General features: G+C 39.4%; 1 protein-coding gene across 3 annotated transcripts in view; it reads right to left on the bottom strand.

Annotated features, from left to right (window-relative positions):
• Nucleotides 1-23,397, bottom strand: part of LOC119006017 (alpha-2-macroglobulin-like) — a 113,234-nt gene that overhangs the window by 46,077 nt on the left and 43,760 nt on the right. The window contains exons 1-13 of one of the 3 annotated variants that reach the window (XM_037074315.1): nt 6,715-7,021; nt 5,620-5,711; nt 5,276-5,456; nt 4,991-5,147; nt 4,497-4,549; nt 4,212-4,232; nt 3,064-3,229; nt 2,879-2,963; nt 2,638-2,776; nt 1,864-1,981; nt 1,670-1,779; nt 1,411-1,578; nt 434-661 (exon numbers count right to left, since the gene is read on the bottom strand). In XM_037074315.1, coding sequence (XP_036930210.1) covers nt 434-661; nt 1,411-1,578; nt 1,670-1,779; nt 1,864-1,981; nt 2,638-2,776; nt 2,879-2,963; nt 3,064-3,229; nt 4,212-4,232; nt 4,497-4,549; nt 4,991-5,147; nt 5,276-5,456; nt 5,620-5,711; nt 6,715-6,783 — 1,587 coding nt within the window. In that variant the 5' untranslated portion in view covers nt 6,784-7,021. Of the gene's footprint in view, nt 1-433; nt 662-1,410; nt 1,579-1,669; nt 1,780-1,863; nt 1,982-2,637; nt 2,777-2,878; nt 2,964-3,063; nt 3,230-4,211; nt 4,233-4,496; nt 4,550-4,990; nt 5,148-5,275; nt 5,457-5,619; nt 5,712-6,714; nt 7,340-23,397 lie in introns of those variants that run through there. The other 2 variants (XM_037074334.1, XM_037074324.1) reach the window with 2 other exon arrangements.

Genomic DNA, 23,397 nt, shown 5'->3' on the forward strand with positions numbered 1-23,397 from the left:
ATTTTATCTCTATGGCATTTTATTTGGTCCATCATAACATTTTCTTTCTCCACAAAGTAGCCTCATAATACTCAATTGTACATTTTACACATTACTTTCTCTGCGACTGAAACCGTGTATCCTGTTCTTTTGGATTATCATGAATTTACCAGTTTCTTTTAAGATCGCATAACTGATGTAGCGTTTTTGTGTTGATAGTGCAACATCTCTTGAGGAAGATCTGCTCCATCTGTAGATACAAAAGGCTTGTTCAAAGGTATGAAAACACAAGGATTATTAATTCCAGGTGAATATACACTAATCAGTATCCTAATTATGAACATTATATTCCCTAAACACTGATAGATCCAAAATCCTACACAGTGGATCTTTCAGACAGATGCCAGTAATCTAGTTTATTGTTGAGCCGACAATCAGTTCACCCACCACTCACCAGATACATCACATCCACAGAGCCTGGTGCCTCTCCAGCTACAGTGTATTTAATGGTGATGTCTTCTTCTCTGTCACAGGGAAGTGGTGCATCCTTCTTCTTCACCTCCAGGGAGCTTGGGGTTTTAGTATCAGGAGTTGTAGGTTGGATCAAAGATACCATATGATCTCCGATCTCATAGTGTGCAGCTCTATAAGGATCATACCCCAGTGTCGGTTTGTTGCTAACCTAGATTGCAGAAAAAAACATAAATAAGTGAAGTGGTCGAGATAGAAGAATGCTTTGGAGAGGAAGTTCATTCTTCACAGCCAAGCAACTAATGAGGTTGAAATAGACTGTTCTAATATGGCCACTAGCTACTACACTGGCGCCTTGATCAGCATTTTGAGACACCATTTTAGATGTCAGTTTCTTTGTGTTATCACTGTCATATTCTGTAACTTTCTGTGGCAGATACTTGTGATTTGGTCTTTTTTCTGCAGCCACTCACTGGAGCAGCTGAGACACACACCTGCAGCAGGCTGGCAGTCTGCGTCCGCTGATAAGCCCTGTTCTCTGTGCTACCTGCTGCCAGATGATTTTATCTCCTGACGTGGTTCATGGCTCCGGCTAGATCTATTAGCAGTCAAGTCAACTAGTGTGTTTATAGTGTTCTCTAGTAATCTAATTTGTCTCTTACATTACATGTGCTGTTCACCGGCACCCCTGTAACCTGTGGCCCAGCTCTCTGCACCTCTGCAGGTAACTGCATTAACCTGTGCTTTTAAGTGGACTCAGCCTCGCCACACTTCACCAGCACCACCCTGATCTTCCCTTGTTAAGTCAATAAATTAACCTGAACTCTGCTCCCTGCCTCCCTGTCTGCCTCTGTGTTCACACACTGTTAACCAAGCATAATGGTCATCTTTAAACGAGTGCTGTTTGGTGACTTATGAATGAAAGCTAACAGATTGTGAATAGTGTCTCATCTTACTTACATGGAGGTGGAAGTTTCCTTTAAAGTTAGCCGTGCTCAGTGAGAAAGCAGCAACACCATTGTTGTCAGTTGTGAGATTCTGAAGCCGATTTGCTGACCATCTCTCACCCTCAAACAGGTACACCGGCATGTCAGGAATGGGTGTATTATTGAAATAAACTGCTTTAACCTGTAGGAAGCACAAAGTGGTATCACTGTCATTGTCCACAGCTTGATTAGCAGAGAATCATACTGAAGAAGTGAAGACCACATTCACTTACTTTTCCCACCACATTTGATCCTTGCTCATAAATCTTGGGTGTGTCAATGAACGACAGCTTTCCAACAACATATGAAATCCTTATTTTCTCCTGTGCTGGGTGTGAAATATCTGCGCAAGAAGCCCTCATGTTACAACAGAAAGTCGTATTGTTTCAATTCATGAAAATATATGAAAATTAATTATACAACTTGCCTGTCCCCTCCTCTTCTACTGTAGCCTTGAGGACCAGCTCATCCATCAAAATCTTTTGATCAAGTTTTGTGAAAGTGGACATCTTCAAGGTGAAAGTGGCACAGCCCGCCTTGTCCGTCTGTGAAGTACAATAAAACAAGATACAATTCAAATAAATGAAAACATGAATGAATGTAATAATAATAATAATAATAATGATAATAATGATAATAATGATAATAATGATAATAATGATAATAATAATAATAATAATAATAATAATGACAACAATAATAATAATAATGATAACAATAATAACAATAATAGTAATATTTTCTGCCTCTGAAAGTCTCTCCATCAAAGCAGAGCAAACACACAGATGTTTGTTGCTGTGGAAGGAGGACCAATGAAGAAGGGGACATAGCTGCTGCAGCTGCCCAGGGTCGACCAGCTGTGGAGGAGAGAGTCGGTGCAGACCCAGATAAAGTGGAGGAATAAACACCCAGAGTCACATTCTGCTCTGATCTAAAGCCATTTACATGGAGCTCTGAGATAACACATTTTAAGTTAAGGATTAAAAAAGTGGATTCATCTTTGATTCCATTTATCAACCTGACTGCAGCAGTGATCAGTTGACCTGAACTCCATTGTTTGGTGCTTTGAATACATGATGAAACAGATAACCCAAACAGTTCAGAAATTGCTCCAGTATTTCATTGTTATGGAATGATGCACACACACGCATACAAGGTCTACCTTTATATTCACATTGTTTCAGCACATATGAAACTGTACCTGCTTTGTCTCCTTGTGGCATGGGGCTGTTAGCTCGGGGGCATTGTCCGGATTATCAGGAGTATAATAATAGTAGCGTTGAAGAGGTCGACACATCTCAACATGAACACTGCCTGGTACAGGCTGGCCATATGTATACCTTTTAATGATGGTCATAGAAAATTGTGTTGTTAAAAGCAGTCATTCAGCACCACACTGGATCAATTTTAAATGATTTAAGAGTGAAAGGCCTTTGACTTACTTTGCACATACTTCAGCTTCAATTTCCTCCTGATCAATACTTGCCTTGTCAGATGATTTGATTTTTACATCAAATTTAGGCAAAACTGGGGACAGTATAGGATTGTTAGCATTATTGATTCATTATTATGTTATTTTTTAAAAGGAATGAAATGAAAGGTGATTAAAAAAACAAATATGACACACCATATTTCTCAACCTTGAAACTATGATGTATTTTTTCTTCACCAACTGATACAATAACGTTGTAGGTTCCTTCACGGGCCTCAGAGTTCAAGGAGTGAAAAAGCTGCAGTATTTTACCGCCCGATGTTTTGTTCAGCCACTGTCCAATCCTGTTGTTGTTAACATCCTGTGTAATAAATTACATGGCACAAAAAGGTATTCATGACAAGAGAAACACAGAAATACAGTGCAAACCATACCATGCTGCTAAATGATTCTTTTATCTTGTTCTTTGGGACACATTTGGTGTAAAATTTTGCTTGACTCTCATCACTTTTACTTAAAACACTTGAAGAATACACTTAATATTACACACACTTCATAGATTTCTTAAACCTGCCCTCAAAACTAATGGCAGTAGTAGTACCCAGTTAAAGATATATGGGTATCGGTGAATACTGTCCATCACTGATATATGAAGAGAAATTATTGATAAAAATAATTATGTATACCCTTTTTAATAAAGTAGTTAAATTAGTTTAATAAAATTGCCAACTTTACTAAAGATTATCTTTAATATCACCATCTGTATATATGAGGGATAATATATATGAAAACATAGCTTGAGTTAAGATTTAATTCATACAGAAGAACGAGGGATGGGCTAGTAAAACTGGCCTGTAAAACATGATTTTACAGTGAAAGCAACATTACTTAACCTGAAATCAAAAGCTTCAAAATGATTTTGATGTTACAGTGACTTGTAATATGTTGCATATTGTCCCTGTCTCAGCTAACTTGCCATCGTGTTTGTTTCTGGACTACATAACTATGTAATGAATGGAGCATAATGCTCTATGGAACTGTCACACCTCACTCACTATCAGTGATTTTGGTGAAAATGGGTCGTGTTTTATGGAGAAAAAGAGGTTTTCACTCTGATGTCTACCAGCTGCTCTGCCTCAACTCTGTAATTTAATATAGAATAAAATTATCAACTACTTATTGATCATTAGCCAAATCAGTCCGTTTCTATGACTTCTTCTTGACGTGCTATTGTTCTTGGGGGTTGAGTTTTGAGACAGAATAGTTAATTTAATAGGAGGCTTAGTCTCTTGGTGTATCTATGTTATTACATGAGAAAATAGGGTATGTGGACATGGTCTTACCTCGATTTCAATGATATTGTACTGCAAGAAAATAATGACAGACATGTTAAATATGATTGATTTTTTCAGCAGAAATGTTCAAACACAGCACAGACAAGTTTACCTTAAGAGACCCTGGTTACTATTGACCCAGAGCTTCACCAGGAGCCGACTGAGTCACATAACACCGACCATGTCAGTCAACTCATTACACAACTGACTTCTTTTATATTGTGAATCATTTTTTTTTTAGCACGATCCAACAACTAAAAAACTAGATCTAAAAGTAAGGAGTCCAAAACTCACCAGCTGACTGGCAGCTCTCAACTTGGAGTCTAGTGTGATGACTCTGAAATGCACTGTGAGAAATGTAAAGAGATTACATGAAGGGTTTGCAGAGAGGTTCATCAGTCAAGTCAGAAATCACATCATTACAATCATTGGCTTACTCCCTCTACTATCTGTTTTGCATTCTTTAACATTAGAACAGAGCATGTGACACACTCCTTCAGCTATACAGCTGCCATTCAGTTTTTCTCTTCTGTTTACTACAGCTAATTGTCACAGGGCATCTGAGGCCAATTCAGGCAAGCGATGAAATAAAATCTGGGAGATTATGATGCATTTCCCAGTGAGGGATAAAAAAATAAACCAGAATAACTGAGAGCTCGAGATGAGATCAACATGAGAAGTTGTTTTGTGAAATACACTACATGAAAAGTATTTCGTGGCAATTTTTTATTATCCCAAAAATAATCTTTTGTTTTGTACAACATCATAGATAATCATCTGAAGGTTACCTGTTTGTCCGGGGAGGTAGATTGGTTTATCTGTTTGGACAAATGTCCTTGGTTTGTGGAATTGGATTTTGACTTTTCTCACTTGTTTTGAGTAAAACGTGTCGCCTCGTACCTCCACTTCCAACTTCTGCACCACTTCATTCTGCACTAAAGGAGCCTGTTACAGACAAATATTTGTCAGTAAAAGCACCATTAAGATCTGTTTTTTTCTTGTAGTGTATGCCTTATTACACACTCATCTGTTGATAACAAGTCTGTGTCTTAAAGTCCATTTGGAGAACTGACCTCAAATTGAATGCAGTTGTGAAACTCTGTACTGGATGTCTTCTGGAGAAGGGTCGTATTTTTCTCTTGGGACACCAAAGTGACTGTCATGACCAGAGTCTCATTGGGCTGCAGGAGACTTGCACAGAATTTGGTCTTAGCTCCAGCTTCGAGAACTGCAGGAATGGCGACCATGTACTGCCTACAGTCAGGAACATACACACATACAGTGGATACCTCACTGTATCTGACATGGAGGACACTCCAACCCAGATGATTATGCAGCAATAAAGCATTATTCAAATTAATGTAAACCCCCATATGCACGCTGTTATTCTTCTGTTGGATAGAACAGGTCAACTTACGGTCCTGCCGCTGCTCGACCAACACACATCCAACTTAAGAAGACAAACACTGTCCATGTCCACATCTGAATCCCAGGATGACCCATGGCTGACTGACAAGAGACTCAGAGTCAGCATCTGTTAAATAGCCTTCAATACAGAAATCCACCCCCGCTCCACACACACATGATGCAACTCATGATGCACCCACTCTATTTGATTTTCAGGGAAGTTAATCAGTTACAGTTTTGAAGTCGTTTTTAATGTAGTCTTTCACACTGACCGCAACTGAAAGGCTCTTTAAAAAAATGAAATTATTACAGTGTAAAGTATAAATCTAACAAAAGGACAAAATCAGATTTATTTCACGTCAGTTGTAATACAGAGAGACATTTTATACATCTGTTGTTTAAAGTATTGATGTGTTCGCTTTTGCTGTAACATCACTGTATATATTAAAAATGAAACATTAAAAGCTTTACAAAGGAGTTTTTTTACAGTCATTTTAAAATGTTGTGGAGCTATTCATATTGTTGTGTTTACCACAATTTACCACAATTTACAAGCATTTACATCTGAACATTCCTTCACTGATAACAATGCCAAGATATCAGGCTTGTAGTCAGATATTTTTTTTCCTAAATCAATTCTAAGTAAGTCTGACTCAAAACAAACATGAAACGTCTCATACTGCCCTTCACCCAGCATGTGATGTTTGATCTTGTCATTGCAACAGCTCTTAACATGATTACTAGGGCCAAAGTAGACATTCCTTTTTCCAGTAAGTTAACCCTTGTGAACTGATAACATCCTCAAATATTGCTGATGGGTTACAACATAGTGATAAATGTGCTTACTGTGTAAAATGGTGCTGTTATGAAATACTTTTGTTTGCATGCAGTGAATCAAAACAGCTTGGGCTGCAAAGCTATTGGCAGCAAACATCAGGACCAACAATGAGCCATTACTAGAAGCCAACAAAACTGAAACCATGTGCTGTATAAAGATGATCACGAAAGTATGGACACTACTCTAAGGACCATGTGGTGAGGTTCCAACACTATATTATGGCTACATGTTGATCTGACCCATCCCATTTCTTCTTTTCACACTGACCTTATGACTGAAGCATTTCTCAATGGAGAAGGCAGCACTGGGGTCTATCCAATTCCGATGGGGGAGCATATGTCATGATCCTGGGTTTTAATGTTTTATTTCCAGTTTTATTGTGAAACCATGCCTGTGTGTCTCGTCTTGCTTTTCAGTTTCTCCTGTGTTTTTTTTCTCTTCATTACCTCACCTGTCCTCTTCTGTCCTCACTCACCTCACCTTTACCTAATCCCCTTGTTAGTGTGTCTGTGTATATAGTCTTTGTTCTCCCTCGTGTTTGGCAGTTTGTTCCGTCCTGTCATGTCTCCCTGTTACTTTTGGTATGTTTCTGTTTTGTTTTGTTTTTTTTTGTTTCTGTTTTGATTTGAACTTTGCTTCTGTTGGCACTTTGTTTTAGCCTTTTGTTGCCACTTAGTTTTTGTCCCAGTGGCTTGTTTTGATTTTCTTGTTCTCTTGCTGACTTCATCTTTGTTAAATTAAAGCATGCTTTTGTTTCCACCAATCCTAATTCCCATGTGTGTGTCTGCGTTTGGGTCTACGTGTAGTTTCCCACTTAAGTGTAACAGCATAAGCAATAACCCGGAACTGATTCCATCTCTGGAGACAATTTCAACATGAAGGACACCTTGCTTAAACAAAATCATCATCTTCAGTTGTAGACATGAGTTTCCATACACTTATAAAAAGCATGTACAGCGTGTCAAGGCAGTCTTGAGTTCCAATGATTTCAACAGCTCTCATTTCTCTGTGATGGGATCAATGGAGCACATACCACTTTGTCAAAAATCACATTCACGAATTTTAGTTGAGTAATGAATTTAATTAGACCAAATCTGCTGGGTCACAACTAAACACAATAAGTCTGTTTAGTTATAGGTCTCTTGGCCATTTTCAGCTCAATTAGGTGCTTTTGCTAGTTATCTGGATGAATGTTTAACTCCTTGACAGAATGTCAAGCTTCCTGGCACAGACTTGTTTCTTTAGCACAGTCCATTGGCGGACCGCTTCCATGCCAGGCCACATTGCTACAGCAATTTGTGCAAGAAGAAGTCCAGACCAAGTATTTAGTGCATAAATGAACATACTTGTCAAAAGGTTGAAATTTCTGTACTCTATTCTATGTATTATTTATTTTTACCGTTCTTTTGTAATATTCTAATATTTTGAGAAACTGTATTTTCAGGAGCTGTAGGGTGTGATCATTGAAATCAAAGCATGAAAAGGCCGTTGAACCATTTTGAAATGATTCTCATATACAGTATGTATGTGTGTATATATTGTGTGTGTGTGTGTATATATGTATATAAGTGTGTGTGTATATATATGTAGGAGATAGGCTACTTAATCATAAATGTAAATCACTGGTGATTAATTATACACTTGTAAATGGGGCACCACCTCGCTTGTTTAACAATTTGAATAATCCAGAGGCAATTACTCAAATTCAAACTGTACAAGTTTGGATTGAACAGTTCAAATCAATTTCAAATCAATTACTTAAATTTCGAAATCTATATTCAGTCTCATATTCTGAAGCAATGATTTCTTCCATGGGTTCTCCACATTAAAATTAAATTCCACAGTCAATGACAGAGGGTTATATATGTTTATTAACTAAATGATTCAGTGTAAATAAGTGAGATGACAATTTAGATGAACAACAACAGATAACAGAAAATGTAGAGATGGTAAAGAGTAATAAGGTTATGTGATCATGGGTGGTTGGTGAAATTATGGTTTTAATTATGGCTTTAATAAATCAAATATTACAGGAGTAATTTTTAATACCAATGAGACCCTAATCTCAATTCTCTTAAATTATTAAGGTAGTAGTCAGAACTTAGACACCAACTCATTCTCTCGTGTGTGGATCCAGCTGTATGGAGACGTCCAGCCTGCTTTGACTGGGAGTCAGGTCCTTAAGTTTGGGATTCCTCGGGTGTTCTGGGTTGGACTGCAGGCTCACGGTGTCCGTCCAATAGCCAGAGGGAAGTACGGTACTCTGTTTAGGAGCTCTCGGTCCAAAGGTTCAGCAGGATGTCTGCATTGGGAGTGCTGGGGGCAGAGTCGGTCTTGGCTTGGAGCACACAAAATCTCTTTTTAGTTGGAGACCACTGGTACGGCTTATGAAGCAGAAAATTACTGCAACGTTCTTCATGAAATGAGGATAGTCTTGATAAAGACTTTTTCTTCGTGGTTTCGAGTGGTGGTTCTTAAGTTTTGATTATGATTCAACAGCTTTTCTTAGAGCTTGTCGCTGCTTGTCTCTCTTTCATTGGAAACCACTTGTACAGCTTCTGAAGCAAACAGTTACTGCACGTCATCATCAGTGAGGATAGCCTTGATAAAGGCTTCTTCTTCGTGGCTTCGAGTGGTGGTTCTTAAGTTTTGATTATGATTCAACAGCTTTTCTTAGAGCTTGTCGCTGCTTGTCTCTCTTTCATTGGAAACCACTTGTACAGCTTCTGAAGCAAACAGTTACTGCACGTCATCATCAGTGAGGATAGCCTTGATAAAGGCTTCTTCTTCGTGGCTTCGAGTGGTGGTTCTTAAGTTTTGATTATGATTCAACAGCTTTTCTTAGAGCTTGTCGCTGCTTGTCTCTCTTTCATTGGAAACCACTTGTACAGCTTCTGAAGCAGACAGTTACTGCACGTCATCATCAGTGAGGATAGCCTTGATAAAGACTTCTTCGTGGCTTCGAGTGGTGGTTCTTAAGCTCTGATTCTTAAACTTCTTCTGAACTAGGCGGTGATACTTTCACAATATATTTAAAAGAATTTGCTTGTCTTAGGGCTTGTCACAAAAATAAAAAAAAGGATTATAATTTGAAAAGAAGAGTAAATTAGAAAGAAAATAAGAAGAGTGAAAGAGAAGAGGGTAGATTGAGAGAGGAGAAGAAGGGGTAAGAGAGTAAAGTGAGAGAGCAGAGCATGTCTCTGCATGTCTCTATGTTTATTACCCATGCTAGCAGGCCCAGGGGCCAGGCTGACAGCATTCACTTCTTAGATGACGTTGTGAGTCTAAACTCCTGAAACTTAGTTTAATTAAATTATTGTTTTGATGTTTCAATATTGTGTTTTACCTTTCCCAGAATTCACCATGACTTGATAGTGGGACTTTGTCTACATGAAAGGATACGACATGACTAAAACCACTTATCATTCAAAAATAATTAAAACATGATTAAACATAAAACACACTTCAACATACAGTATGACTGAGGACTTATACAAATTCCTTCTAGTCCTATTTTCATGTTTGTTCACAAAAACATATGTCAGATATATTTTACTGGTAAATAACAAAAGTATTAAACACAAAGAGATCTTCTGACTGTCTGTTCCAGTCCCAGACTCACCGAAAGGGAGGGGTTGGTTTCTGCCTAGACCTCAAACTCATTAAACAATAAAACTTGATCTTAGCTCTATAATAACAGAGAAATGTAGAAAACATCAGTTTTATGAGTTTTCTTTATCATTCCTTAATTTATTAAAATTAAGAGGATGAGATTCTAGTTTATTAGTTAATCACAACTTATCGGACGACCTGGATGAGTACAGAGACCGATGTGGGATTGGAATGTCAGGCTGAAACAACAGAGTCATAAACAACGGTTTGACATGTGAGGGGGAAGAGCCAGATTACATTTCCAAAGTAATGCTTCTCTGGAGGAGGTGTCTGTCATATCAAAGGGGAAATGAGACAATCCAGTGACTATCCTTTGATTTATAGTTCAAAAGGCACTCAATTATCAACACATCTGTGTGAAACAACAGTCCTGTTTCCAGCTCCAGATGCTCAGGTCCTGAACTCCTGAGTGTGGCGCGTCGGTTTGACCTGAGAAGGGGGATTCACCCATCTCAAAAAGGGGGGCAAACAGAGCAAATGTTGGTTTCACTTGCGAGTTATGAAAGGAGTGTATATGTGTGTACATCCTATCTGTACACAATGACACCAGGACTGACATGTTCATTGACACAGATATTTACTTTTGAGAGATGAACTAAGGATTTTGAGCAAGAGACTGGCTTTTACAGGTAATCCATGGTGTTTTGCTATTTGTACGAATTGTTCTGAGAAATGCACTTACTGTTTTGCAAATGTCGAGGATGATTCGAGAGATGTACCAAAGTGACTGAGAAAATCTGTAATACCACTGACAGTTGACTGTGGAAGCGAGGAAATTTCACAAGTGGACGTGTTGCATAGGTGGCATCCTGTCACAGTACCACCTGGAATTCACTGAGCTCTTGAGAGCAAGCCATTCTTTCACAAATATTTGTAGAAACCGTCTGCAGGCCTAGGTGCTTGCATTTATACACCTGTGGCTATGGAAGTGATTGGAATACCTGATTTCAGTTATTTGGATGGGTGAGAGAATATTTTTGGCAGTATAGCGTATGTAGTTAAGCTGAAAGAAAATTAGTCATCTCTGTGATGAGACAAAATCATTACTTTTAACTAAATGACTTGGGCAGGTCACCCACACACACACACTTAATGTGGTACATCAAATAAATCAACAATCAGTGTTGGGAAAGTTCATTTTCTACATGAACTAGTTCAAAGTTCAGTTCACAAATTTTGAAATGAACTAGTTCAGTTCATAATTCAAAATGTTGGACTAAGTTCACAGTTTCAAAAATTAATGAGTCCATAGTTATTTATTTTCAACTTGTTGCTGCAAGCTATTATTTTTCAAAATTACTGCCACAGCTTTAGTGCAATGTGCCATTTCAGGCTTGCTGTTGGTGTTGATGAAAGTCAGATTTTTTGCACCTGGATCATCACTGACCTTTTTATAGAATTGTTTTAACTAACCGTATTAATGGTAATGTGTATATGTATATATATATATATATATATATATATATATATATATATATATATATATATATATATATATATATATATATATATATATATATATAGATATATATATATATATATATATATATATATATATATATATGTATATATATATATGTATATATATATATATATATATATATATATGTATATATATATATATATATATATATATATATATATATATATATATATATATATATATATATATATATATATATATATATATATATACACACACACATGAATTACTGCATTTGGACACAGACCTTTTTTATGTACACAGACCTTTTTTATGTAATATAAGTCATGTGAAACAACAATAGTAGGCTCAATTTTTGGCTGTTTTTTTACATTTTGAGATTATCTTTATCCTCTTAGGCATTTGGCCAATCAAATATTGACACACTCCATTCATGAGAAAGATCTGACACACTAGATGTGTACTCAAATGCACAGCATGTTCACCGTTCAGTTTTTCTCCAGAAAAGGCAAGCTTTACTGAAAGCACTTCATTATACAGCAGATAGTCAGCATGGCAAACATGTACAAAAAGGACTTTGGCAGAGGTCAAAAAACACTAAGAAAACAAAGATGAGACAAATGCTGCAATACTTGCAATGAGAGCCTAAAACAAACAGGCAGCAGGAGTAGGGAGCAAACAGAGGGGAGGGGAGGGGAGGGGATAATTGGACACAGGTGAAACACATCAGGAAGGGTAAACAATAAGTGGCAGGAAAAACACAAGGGCAGGAAGGAGATTTTAAATGATAGGAGAGTTACAGGTAACAGGAAACAGAACTGAGGATGAGGGAAACATGATGATGAGTATAGACGGAACATGACACTTCCATTCCATTCATCATCATCATGTAAATTTGAAAATATTACTTATTATTATCATTAAATAAGAATTGTGTAAAATCATTACATACTGTAGTGACCCTGCAGTAATGTAATATTGCCTTAAACATGAAATCCCCTCTGAGATGAACTGCAGGATTGTCCCCAAAATGGAAACGTCTCTTAAAAGTCAGTGGTTATGGTAAGCTTTCATGGCACACATTTTGAAACATTAAGTCTTTGAAGGAAGGTCACTGAAGATTACTGTCTGCCTTGATAATCAGTAAATAACTCTGTTACCAAAGTACATTAAAACAAACGGATACCAGAAAACTCTACCTAATGCCATCAGAGATAGAATGAACAGCTGCTACTGTCATATATAAATATATAAATATTCTAACTGCACACAGAAAAATGACAAGACACCAAGTGTTTCCAAGGTCTGAATGTAAAATAATTTTCAATTGAATTCAACACTTTAGAAAAATTAAGACAAAAGATAACCACAAGATAATCATCATAACTTATAAATTAAGTGTAATCAAGCGTTTCCATGACAAGTCCTGTACTATTATGATTATTATTTTTGTCGTTAAAGCTGGCTGGTATTTCTCAACATCTCAAATGCCCATGTAGGTTAACTCATGCTGGACTATTTGCTTTTAGTTTTTTTTAAAAACAATTATTTTCAACATATTATTAATGCATATTTCAATTACTATTCTGTATTTTGGAATGTATTTTCACATTAAAAAACGTTAGTGTACAGTGAAAATATTTTCACCATAATTAAGCAAAAAAAAAAAAATCGTCTCAGTAATCAGTAGAAAATGTAGAAATGTTGTGTTTATAAAAATAACAATAAAAACAGAAAGAAATACTTTTCATCTGCAATACTGAATGATGATCCAACAACAGTCAACTCAGGAGCTTTTTCCACCCAAGCTCCTATTTGCTACATATTATAACAGTCTATCAAAAGAAAACTAAGTGCAATCAGCCACATTTGCTGAAAGCACAAGTTATGAATCAATATGTAATAGACCATGCCCAGACACACACTTGTAAGGGCATTAATTATTCAAAAGTTTGCTCCTCCTTTCATTGGATTATAACTAAAATATGTGTGCATGGTCAGGAGACCGCTTGGGGTGTCTCCAGTGAATTTAATCACAATTAATCAAAGCCAAGACTTAAGAGCCACTAAAGCCACGTTTTGAGATTGATTTTGACTGACCTTTCTTGAAGAGCACATTGAGCTGGACTTATATGTCCAATTTCAAATCAATCAGACTTACTGTTTTGGGGACGTGAGCTTTCCTAAAATGAATTTTGAGAAGTTGGTGGCAAAATGGAGTTCTGTTGATTACAGGGCCACCATGTGACCAATTCACTTCTTGAGAAATGTTTGGACACTATTCCCAGTTATTGGGTCAGTTTCATGTTTCTATGTTCATTGGGGGTGGTAATTAGATAGAAATGGATCAGTTCACAGTGATTTAAAGAAAGAATGAGATTAACTTACTCCAGCCAAGAGACTTCCATCTAAAGGAATGTTGCATCTGAAGAAGAATCAAGAGGTTCCAAAAAAAGACCAGCATTAGTTTTTTTTTTTTTTTCTGGACTAGAGTTGACAAGAGCTGACAGGAGTAATGACTGTTGATTCCAACACAAAGCAGCTTGAAACATGTTTCATGGAAAAGAAGTGGAAGTTGTTTGCCTCACAAGTACATAGAGGTGGTAAATCATGCCAGTTTACAGCGAAGGTTATCTCAAGAAAATGTTGAAGTCAGTCTAATCTTACTAAATTTGTAAGAGAGAGTGAGTCAGTTATCCATTGATTATTAAAAATGAACTTCTATATTTTGGTCAAATCTTAAACCCAGCCCTCAAGACACACTGAGCTTACTACACTACAAATCTAGGACCTGAACCCCAAAAAAGAGTCCCTTCTGTCAGCTGCTCCGGAGCTGCACTGTTCAAACAAATAATTCTGCTCAACCTCAGACAAGCATGGCGTTCCAGCTACCAATCAGCATAAACCAAATTATTAAATTAACAAAAGACACCAAGCTGGAAAATGGACAAATTAAACCAAGACTCAAAACAAATTTAACAGCTATCTGTCCCTGAACAATGAATACAACTTAGCAGAGTATCTCTTTACTCAAAGAGATACAAAGCAGAGGTAATCAAAATGTCTTTAAATTGCAATGCTTACAAATGAATTTTATGGGGGATATACCACAAAAATATTAATTGGTGTGAACTTTTTTCTTTCAGAAAACACAGTTGGCACAAGAAAATGGTCACTAGCTTCTGAACCAGGCAGTGACGGTGATGAACATCTAGAAATCCTCTCTGTGAAATGCAGTATCCCAGTTCCAGATCTCAGTCTGACTCAACTGACAGCTGATCAGCTGGGGAACATCCTGTCAGTCTTGGACAAACTTCTGTTTGATGAATGGATTAGTGCTCATCCATCCCTCAGCACTCTGCAGCACACTCAGGTGTTCATCACAGAGCTTTGTATTCTGTGTCCTCTGATATCTCAGGGAGTTTCCCTACAAAGCGTCTCCGGTCATGTGCAGTCCCTGGTGGAGTCCATCAGTGAATCAGCATGTAATGTTTTTGAGAGTTTCCTGCTGACTCAAGCCCTGTATCTGAACTTAATGCACTTTTTCTCTGACTATGGCAGCAGTGATAATGACACAGTCAATGACTGTTTAACAAGAGGAGAAAAATAAAGCAAAAAAGAAGTCAGAAAACTGAAAATCTCAGCAACACACACTCGCACTCACCACACTCACTCCCAGCATGCACTCTACATGAAAGGGATGTAACGTGTTTAACATGTACAATGGTCTATTTCAACCCAAACCATGTTATTGCCCCAACCCAACTACGTATTTTTCCCTAAACCTCACCAAGCAGCAACAGGAAAAAGAACACAATTAATGAAGTTGCGATTGGATCACACCAGCTTCAACCACCATCGACATGTTCACATTCCTACCCAGGACTACTTGGCAGTATTACTACCCATCTTACCCGTACTCAGCCTTCATTTTGATTTCAACTACACACGTGTAAAGTTTCATGACTGAACCAAAACAAATGTGGGTCTGGGGCATCGAGTGTGAGGGGGCCACCACCTAATTTCGTCTTCCATGCTCAGACCACAGTCATCTTTTACTTCAGCCTTCAGTATGACCCCAACTGCACAGCTGTGCTGTTTTGTGACTGTATCAGTTGTGACACATTCTCATTGACAAATATCTGTCCAAAGACAAACAGACAGACAGAAGGACATAAAACACATGGAGAAATACTCAAAACTGTCTTTGTGGGAGTTTTTGCTATAAAATGGTGTCTCCAGTACCACATTTAACCATGACCATACACAGACTGAAAACATTACCAGTCAGTGCTGTCCTCGTTGCAGGATTCCTTATTTCTATTTTACAATGTACAACATCGTGAAACTGGTTCTCTGCAACATGCCGATCCCTGAGGGTGAGTGGGTAGCCAACATTGGCTATGTGCTTGTATGTTTTCAGAGGTGCTTTGAGAGGCTGGGCGTGGTTTCCTGTATGGCTGGAGCTGCTGCCTGTCACACTCCTGCATGCACTAGTGCTCGTTGCCAGATTATTTCATCAGCTCTCTGTGGAACATGGTCTCTCAGTTACCTCATGCTTACACATGAGTGTCTCAAGTTTCTTGTTGGTTCGCTACTCATAGAATTTCAACTTCTTCAGTTAATGGACCACTAATGAATCAGCTCCCGGGCCACACTACGACCCAGACTTTGGCACCTATGCCACCAACCTACTCTACACTGGATCCTCTGTGGATCCACTCACCCAAGAACTCAGCCTGCACCACCGTGAGTCTCCTTTCCACCAGTGCTCTGCCTGCCTTAGCCCAAACCCTCCTCCACCAAATACCTAACTATCTCCCTGTTTGGTTTCCGCTTTTGGGTCCTACTAAATTACTACTACTTACTGCAACATTTCTTTCTGGTTTTCTGTCGTTGTTCTCTTTCCACTTGAGCAATGTTGATCAGCACTGCCATGGTTAACAAATGATGCACATATGGATTCAGTGTGCGCATACCTCACAAATGTCACAATATCATAATGATTGCCATGTGATTTAGGTCAATGGCCTCTCTACTTGGTGATTAGCTGATGTGTGAGCAAATTGGTAATAATTCCATCTGTTTGTGTTGTACGTGGTCAGCAGCTGCCCAGATTTCTATCTCAGTTGCAAATGATCCACAGCTTTTCATGTTTTAGAAATTTAAATGTTCTTCAATACAGAACTGTCCTGCTATCAAATACTTGTGAAATCCTGCTGCATGTGTTGCAAGATGAACAATTCCCCATCAGAGTTTCATGTGTCCATGCTTACTTCCAGAAATGGCATCTGATAAAGCTGGAAAAAAACAACACAATTGCCAACGCCTTGATTTGACTTTGTTACATAGACTCTCCCCAAAGCAGAGATTTCCACAGAATGTGGTTGCTTTGTATTCTTATTTCTCACACCCATCAGTAACCATAGTCGCTCTTTTGTCTGAGCACCTAGTGGCTAGTACACAAAAGGCATCATAGATACATTTATTATTTCAATGTCAGTGTCATTCAATGTGTTCAAACAAGTTGCACTTTCTGGGTTACTTGTGGTTTCATTTCCCTCACAGTTAGTTACATTTAAGGCACATATTTTCTTTTTAGTCAAATGCTCATGTAAATATGTAGTGGGAATGGCACTTTGTGTGATAACCTTTCACCACAGTGCTGAACAGTCTGCCATCTTGTTATTTACTGTTAACATTGGTGTATCTAACAGAGTCTTTCTGGGTGGTTGCCACTTCACAATGTTGTCTGCTTTTGCCCGAGATTGTCATCTTGACTCCTCTTACCTGGCACGGCTGAAATTCTGTTGAACAGGAAGAAGTTGTCTGGCAAGTTTCTCCAATTGGGCATACACTGTCTTGTTCTCAGTGTGATGAATCAGTCTCAATCAGCTGCCTCATCAAACATCATGTCTAACAGGTAGTTTTGCAGTACTATTACAAGTAGGTGCAGTTTCAATACAGTAGGTATCAAGAATTAAGACTAGATCCACTTGTAGGTTTATCAATAGCTTTATTCATTGTGGCAGGGGCCTGCAGTTCACTAACACATTGTGCTGATACAAGATATTCAGACGTGTTAAGGAGCATTGAAAAAAATGGAGCACAGCTTATAATAAGTTAGAGAAGGACTTTCAGAGTTAACAATGTGACATCTGAATATTCCCAAAGAATATCATGTAACCAAATGAGTGGTTATGCCACTATGCAGATATTACTCAGTGAAATACAATACTGTCTTAAAAATGTTTGTACTGAGCAACCAGTTAACATATAAAAGAAAACTTCAATTATTGAATGAGGCACACCTTCTCCACAACAGTGATGGCTAACAGTAATTTGTACATTACCATTAAGTACCACAATCTCTGTAAACTGAGAAATCACTATGCATGTCACTTCAGTTACTCTATTCAACCTACATGAGATACCACCAAAATACATAGTTAGGCTGAAAGAAAATTAGTCATCTCTGTGATGATGCCTCAAAGACAAAATCATTAATTTTACCTAAAAGGCTTGGGCAGGTCACCCACACAAAACACTTAATATGGTCCATCACAGAAAGAAATAACCCGACGTGAGACTGAAGGTGGTGCCAAACTCCTTGCAAAAAGCCTGCCAGTCCTGAGATGTAAACTGGGGACCACAATCAGAAACAATGTCAGAGGAAAGACCATAGAGCTGGAAAACATGGAGGGTGAGCAGGTAGATGGTTTCTGAGGGGGATGGGAGCACGACCAAAGGGATGTAATGGCCCATCTTGGAAAAGTGGCCCACAATGGTTAGGATGACTGTGTGTCCAGCTGGAGACGAGTGACAAAATCCAACATTATGTGGGGCCAGGGACAACTAGGAACAGGCAGCGGCCTGAGGAGGCCAGCTGGAGAATGATGAGATGCATTGCCCCACACACACACACACACAATTAACTGAGCCACCAGAGGTGCTGGCATAGGAACCTGCAGCGCCTGCTGGGCCCAGGGTCGGCGGATGAACCTGGATGAATGGTCCAACACCTTGGATTGGACCTCCTCCAGCATGAATAAGCGATTAGGTGGACTGGTACCTGGGTCAGGGTGACTGCATTGGGCCTCCTGCACTATGGTCTCAATCTCACAGGTAGCAGCTCCAACGATCAGGGGAACAGGCATGATAGGCTCGAGGTCAGCAGGAGCTGCATCTCAGGAGAGGGGTGAGAAAGGGCATCTGGTTTTCCATTCTTTGAAACGGGGCGGTAGGAGATGGTATATTCAAAGCTGCTCAGGAAAAGGGACCGCGGGCCCGGCCAGAGTTTAGTCTTTTGGCTGAGTGCAGGTAATAGAGGGTGGTCTATCTAAATGAGAAAGGGCTTCAGGGTACCCTCCAGCCAATGTCGCCACCCTTGGAGAATGATTGCAGACTTCATAGTTTCTCTCCGCTTGGGAGAGACGTTAGTTGGGTAAGGGGGACAGCGACACAGCTGTAGTCACAAATTAATCTACATTAGAAATTGGCAAATCCCAGGAATAGTTGGATGGTGTGGGCCACTCCTCCACTGCCCGGATCTTGGTGGGGTCCAGCTGAAGCACCCTTGCACTATCACAAAACCCAGGAAGATGACTTTGGTTAAGTGAAACTCACACTTCTCAGGTTTGACGTAGAACTTGTTTTCTAGGAGTCTCTGAAGCACCAACCTCACTTGCTCAATGTGCTTGTTCAGGGTCCTGGAGAATATTAATGTCGTCCAAGTAGACAAACACGAAATGGTTTAGCATGTCACAGATTATATCACTTATGAGGGCTTGAAATACAGCGTTGGTAGGTGTTGGAAAGACCAAAAGGCATCACCTGATATTCAAAATGACCAAGGGAGGTTTTAAATGCCGTCTTCCACTCATCTCCCTCCCGAATGTGGACAAGGTGGTAGGCGTTCAGCAGGTCCAGTTTAGTGAAAATATTTGCATGACACAGTGGCATCAGGGCTCCTTTATGCAGTGGTCTGCTGAGGAGATAGCAGCACCGACAGGGACAGGAAGAGACTACACAAAATGGTTAGGAGGGCCAGCTCTGTCCTGGACTACTCCCCACAGCCATCTGACTGTTCAAGTAAAATACTACCTGAACAATCACTTTCTACTCACTTGTTTGTTTTTTTAAATATCTTATTTTTTTTCCCTTTATTCTCTCTATTATTTTTCCTGTACTTGTTGTAACAACTGAATTTCACCACTGTGGGATAAATAAAGCTTATCTAATAGATACAGAGGCGAAGGGTGCCATCCTTCTTACACACAAAGATGCCAGCCCCGAGGGGAGACAAGGAGGACCTGATTAAACCTGAGGCCAGAAAGTTGTTGATCTACTCCTCCATCGACTCTCTCAGGGTGTGACAGGTTGTACAGGCGGCTGGATGGGAGAGGAGCACTAGGGAGCAGACTGAACACGATCATTAGGGCAGGGAGGAGTTGATTAAATTGTTGTCAGCACTGGAATCCATAAAAACAAGAATGGGTATGGACTTGCATGACCACTGGAGGGATGCAGGACAATTAATATGGACTGGAGGACGTCTGGCTCACCAATGTGCCTTCTATCATTGGGGAGCCAGTTCTTTTTGCAGAGCCGGGCAGAAGGCGAGATTGTGTCCGGGCTGACCACAGTAAATGCACAGCTGGTTATTTCTACAGTGTTGCTGGAACACGAACCTAGGTCGCCAGAGTAATGATCAGGTGGGGGAACAAGGGGCTGGGGTAGAAGAGGGTTGGGCAGAGCTCGTAGTATGAGGATTACTCACAGTGGCAGATGTAGTTGAGGGAAGTGCAGGTGGCTGTGAGGCAAGCCGGTTGATTTGGTGGCAGAGCTGGGAGAAGTTGGAGTAAAGAGCATGGAGCAATTACATGACCTCCCACAGCATGTGCTCATGTTTTCCCACAAGGATTCCTTGAGCATTTGGAGCCTGGTGGTGGGATTCCAGATCTGCTAGGTCCATAGTAGGCCAGATAATTCTAATACACTTCATTGTGGGTTGTTGGACCCAAAAGCTGACAGCGAGGCAGGGAGTTGCATCCAAGAAATTACTGTCAATGACTACATTAGTACAAAATCATACATAACTGTTTAATAACATGCTAACGAAACGGATGAAATAAGACACAAATACAGAGACCGCTCTCGACAACAGCAAACATGGGCACACAGGAAGCGAGGCGTGCTTTCAGCATCCAGTTCTGCTACACATAGAAATCCCTCTCCCCATGTTGCTAATTACATTTGACTGGTGACATAATCTCCCCATATGCATTACTTTCCTAGTATTTCTTCACAGCATATCTTACAGAAGTGAAACTAGATTTGAATAAAATATAAAAATAGAAATAATGTACTTTAACTGTCTCGAAAAGTAAACTTCAGCTTTTGGTCTTCTTAAGGGACTGATTTAAGAAAAAATGTCCACAGTGCATGTTTTAACATGTGAACTTTTGGCATTTGTGGCACCTGCAACGGGTTGTGCCAAAGATTCTTTAGTAGACTTATTCCCAACCTGAGCTTGAACATATGTACCAAATTTGATGATGATTGGACCATTGATTTATGTTATTGTCAATTTAGTTTAATCAATAGTCTATAAGACAGTTGATATTAAATATAGCCGTAGGTGACTATTCAGCAGCTGTTTACTTTCAACACCCCAAAACTAAAGCCACAGTTGCAATGACCAGGATTCAGCGAAATTTGCAAACTTTGTCTACCCCTTTGGCACCCCCTGTGGTTGGTGTACAAAGTTCTTTGGTAGACCTAATCCCAAACTCAGCCTGAAGATACGTGCCAAATTTTGTATACTCGTTCCAAATTGTTTGCTGATATGTTTCAAATGTCATAATAGTGTAACCAATTTAATGTTTATGGGGTGATAAGCCACGCCCCCTTACACAAATTAATGCAGTATTGCAGATTTTGGTTAATGATCGCAACCGAAACGCTTTAGTAGACCTATATTCATTGTGGTCCTGAAGTATCTACCAAGTTTCATGATGATTGGACTAATGATTATTGATCTATGGCCAATTCATAGTTGAAGTGATAGGCCACTCTCACCAATCAATACTTCATTTCAGATGTTGGTTAATAATTGCCCCTGACCTGGCAAACCAAAATTGGTTAGAGTAAGTAGCACAGATTTTGATATATGATATAGATATATGATTTTAGTACTTGTAGTGGCCCCCATGGGTTGTGCTGGAAATGCTTTAGTAGACCTATTCCCAACCTCAGCCTGAACATCAAGTTTGATGATGATTGCACCAATGGGTCACAAGTTAAGTCTAACCCCAACCTTTAGCTGGGATATTTTGCTTGATAGCAGCCATGTTTTGAGATTGATCTTGACTGAGCTTTTTTGAAGAGCACATTGAACTGGTCATGAGCTATCACACTGTTGAGCTTTTATTAAAACAAAAGCTGATTGCAAAACAAAAACTAAGGACCACAAATGAAAATGAGTTTGAGGACCAAAAACCAAAGTTGCAACAAAACAGCAAGACAAAGACAAAACTAAAGCTAAAACAAGGTACACCCAAAAGCAAAGTTCCAATCAAAAATGCATCAAAGAAATTAAGATCTAAAACATACCAGGAGACATGAGAGGAGGCAAGGCAGGAAACTTTGACGAGGGGCATCACAGAGACAGAATCATGAACAGAAGCAATGAATGGACAAAGACAAGAAGGAAAGCAGAGACTAAGTACACAGACACTAACGATGAGACGAGGAACAGGTGAGGAGAGAGAGGAGGGAGGAGGCCAATAGTGATGGTGAATGAGCTGAATCTCTAGAATCCGTTCAGTAAAATGATTTGTTCAAAAGATTCATTGACTGAATCGTTCAGTGCTCTCCAACTCCCTGAACTGATAAGCAGACAAACAATCCGTCATTCAGTGAATAATTCAGCCCTGAGGTTCACGTTCACTCACTGAGGGACGGTGCGCAATCATTCACGGGAGATGCAGTACTGCTCTGAGTGGTATACATGCACTAAAATTATTACACGGTGAAAGTGTCCTCTGTGCACACGGATGTTAGCATCACAGCGCTAATTTTCACAGTACGGTTACTGAACGTGAATCATGAGAATCATGAGTAAGAGACACAGCGCCACTTTCAGCACAGAACGTGAACGAGAATCATGTCCTCACAGTTCGCTGAGTGAGTCAGTTCCACTCCCGGCCGGCATGCTCACGGCTGAGCTCAATTGAACTGAGAAAGGAACGAATCAGTCCATGAAGTGATCCCGTTTACTTCGTTCACTGAAAAGATTTGTTCATTTGAACGACACGTTCCCGACCAACACAACACTAGAGGCCAGGTGAGGTAATGGGGGGGGGGGGGGGGGGCACAGCGGGGAAGACACTGAGAGACAGAGGGAGACAAACTGCAAGAAGGGGAATACACAAGAGACACCTAAAGGACACAAGACTGCATGGAAAATCAAAACATAAGACACAACAGGACACAACACAAAGACACGGAAACTCGAGCAACCACAAATTACTTTGAGGGATTTCTCACCGGTTGTCTATTTTGTATTAATGTAGATGGCAGGGAGTTCTTCTGACTTCAGCACACATTATTTGATACCAGCAGGAGCAGGCCACCAAATTATAAAGGAACAACTTCCTCAGTCCAATCTGGACCAATCTTCACATGTTTGATATGAGTCCAGCCCTGAACACATAGGCCAGTATACAGTCATAGTCAAACACAGAAAAATGGCATTTAACTCCTCCCTGCACTATCCGAAACACAGACAGTTAAAAGATGGGTACACAATCATTGGGTGATGGGGCCAGGTA

The sequence above is a fragment of the Acanthopagrus latus genome, chromosome 2 (assembly GCF_904848185.1).
Source record: "Acanthopagrus latus isolate v.2019 chromosome 2, fAcaLat1.1, whole genome shotgun sequence".
In the NCBI taxonomy this organism is placed as follows: domain Eukaryota; kingdom Metazoa; phylum Chordata; class Actinopteri; order Spariformes; family Sparidae; genus Acanthopagrus; species Acanthopagrus latus.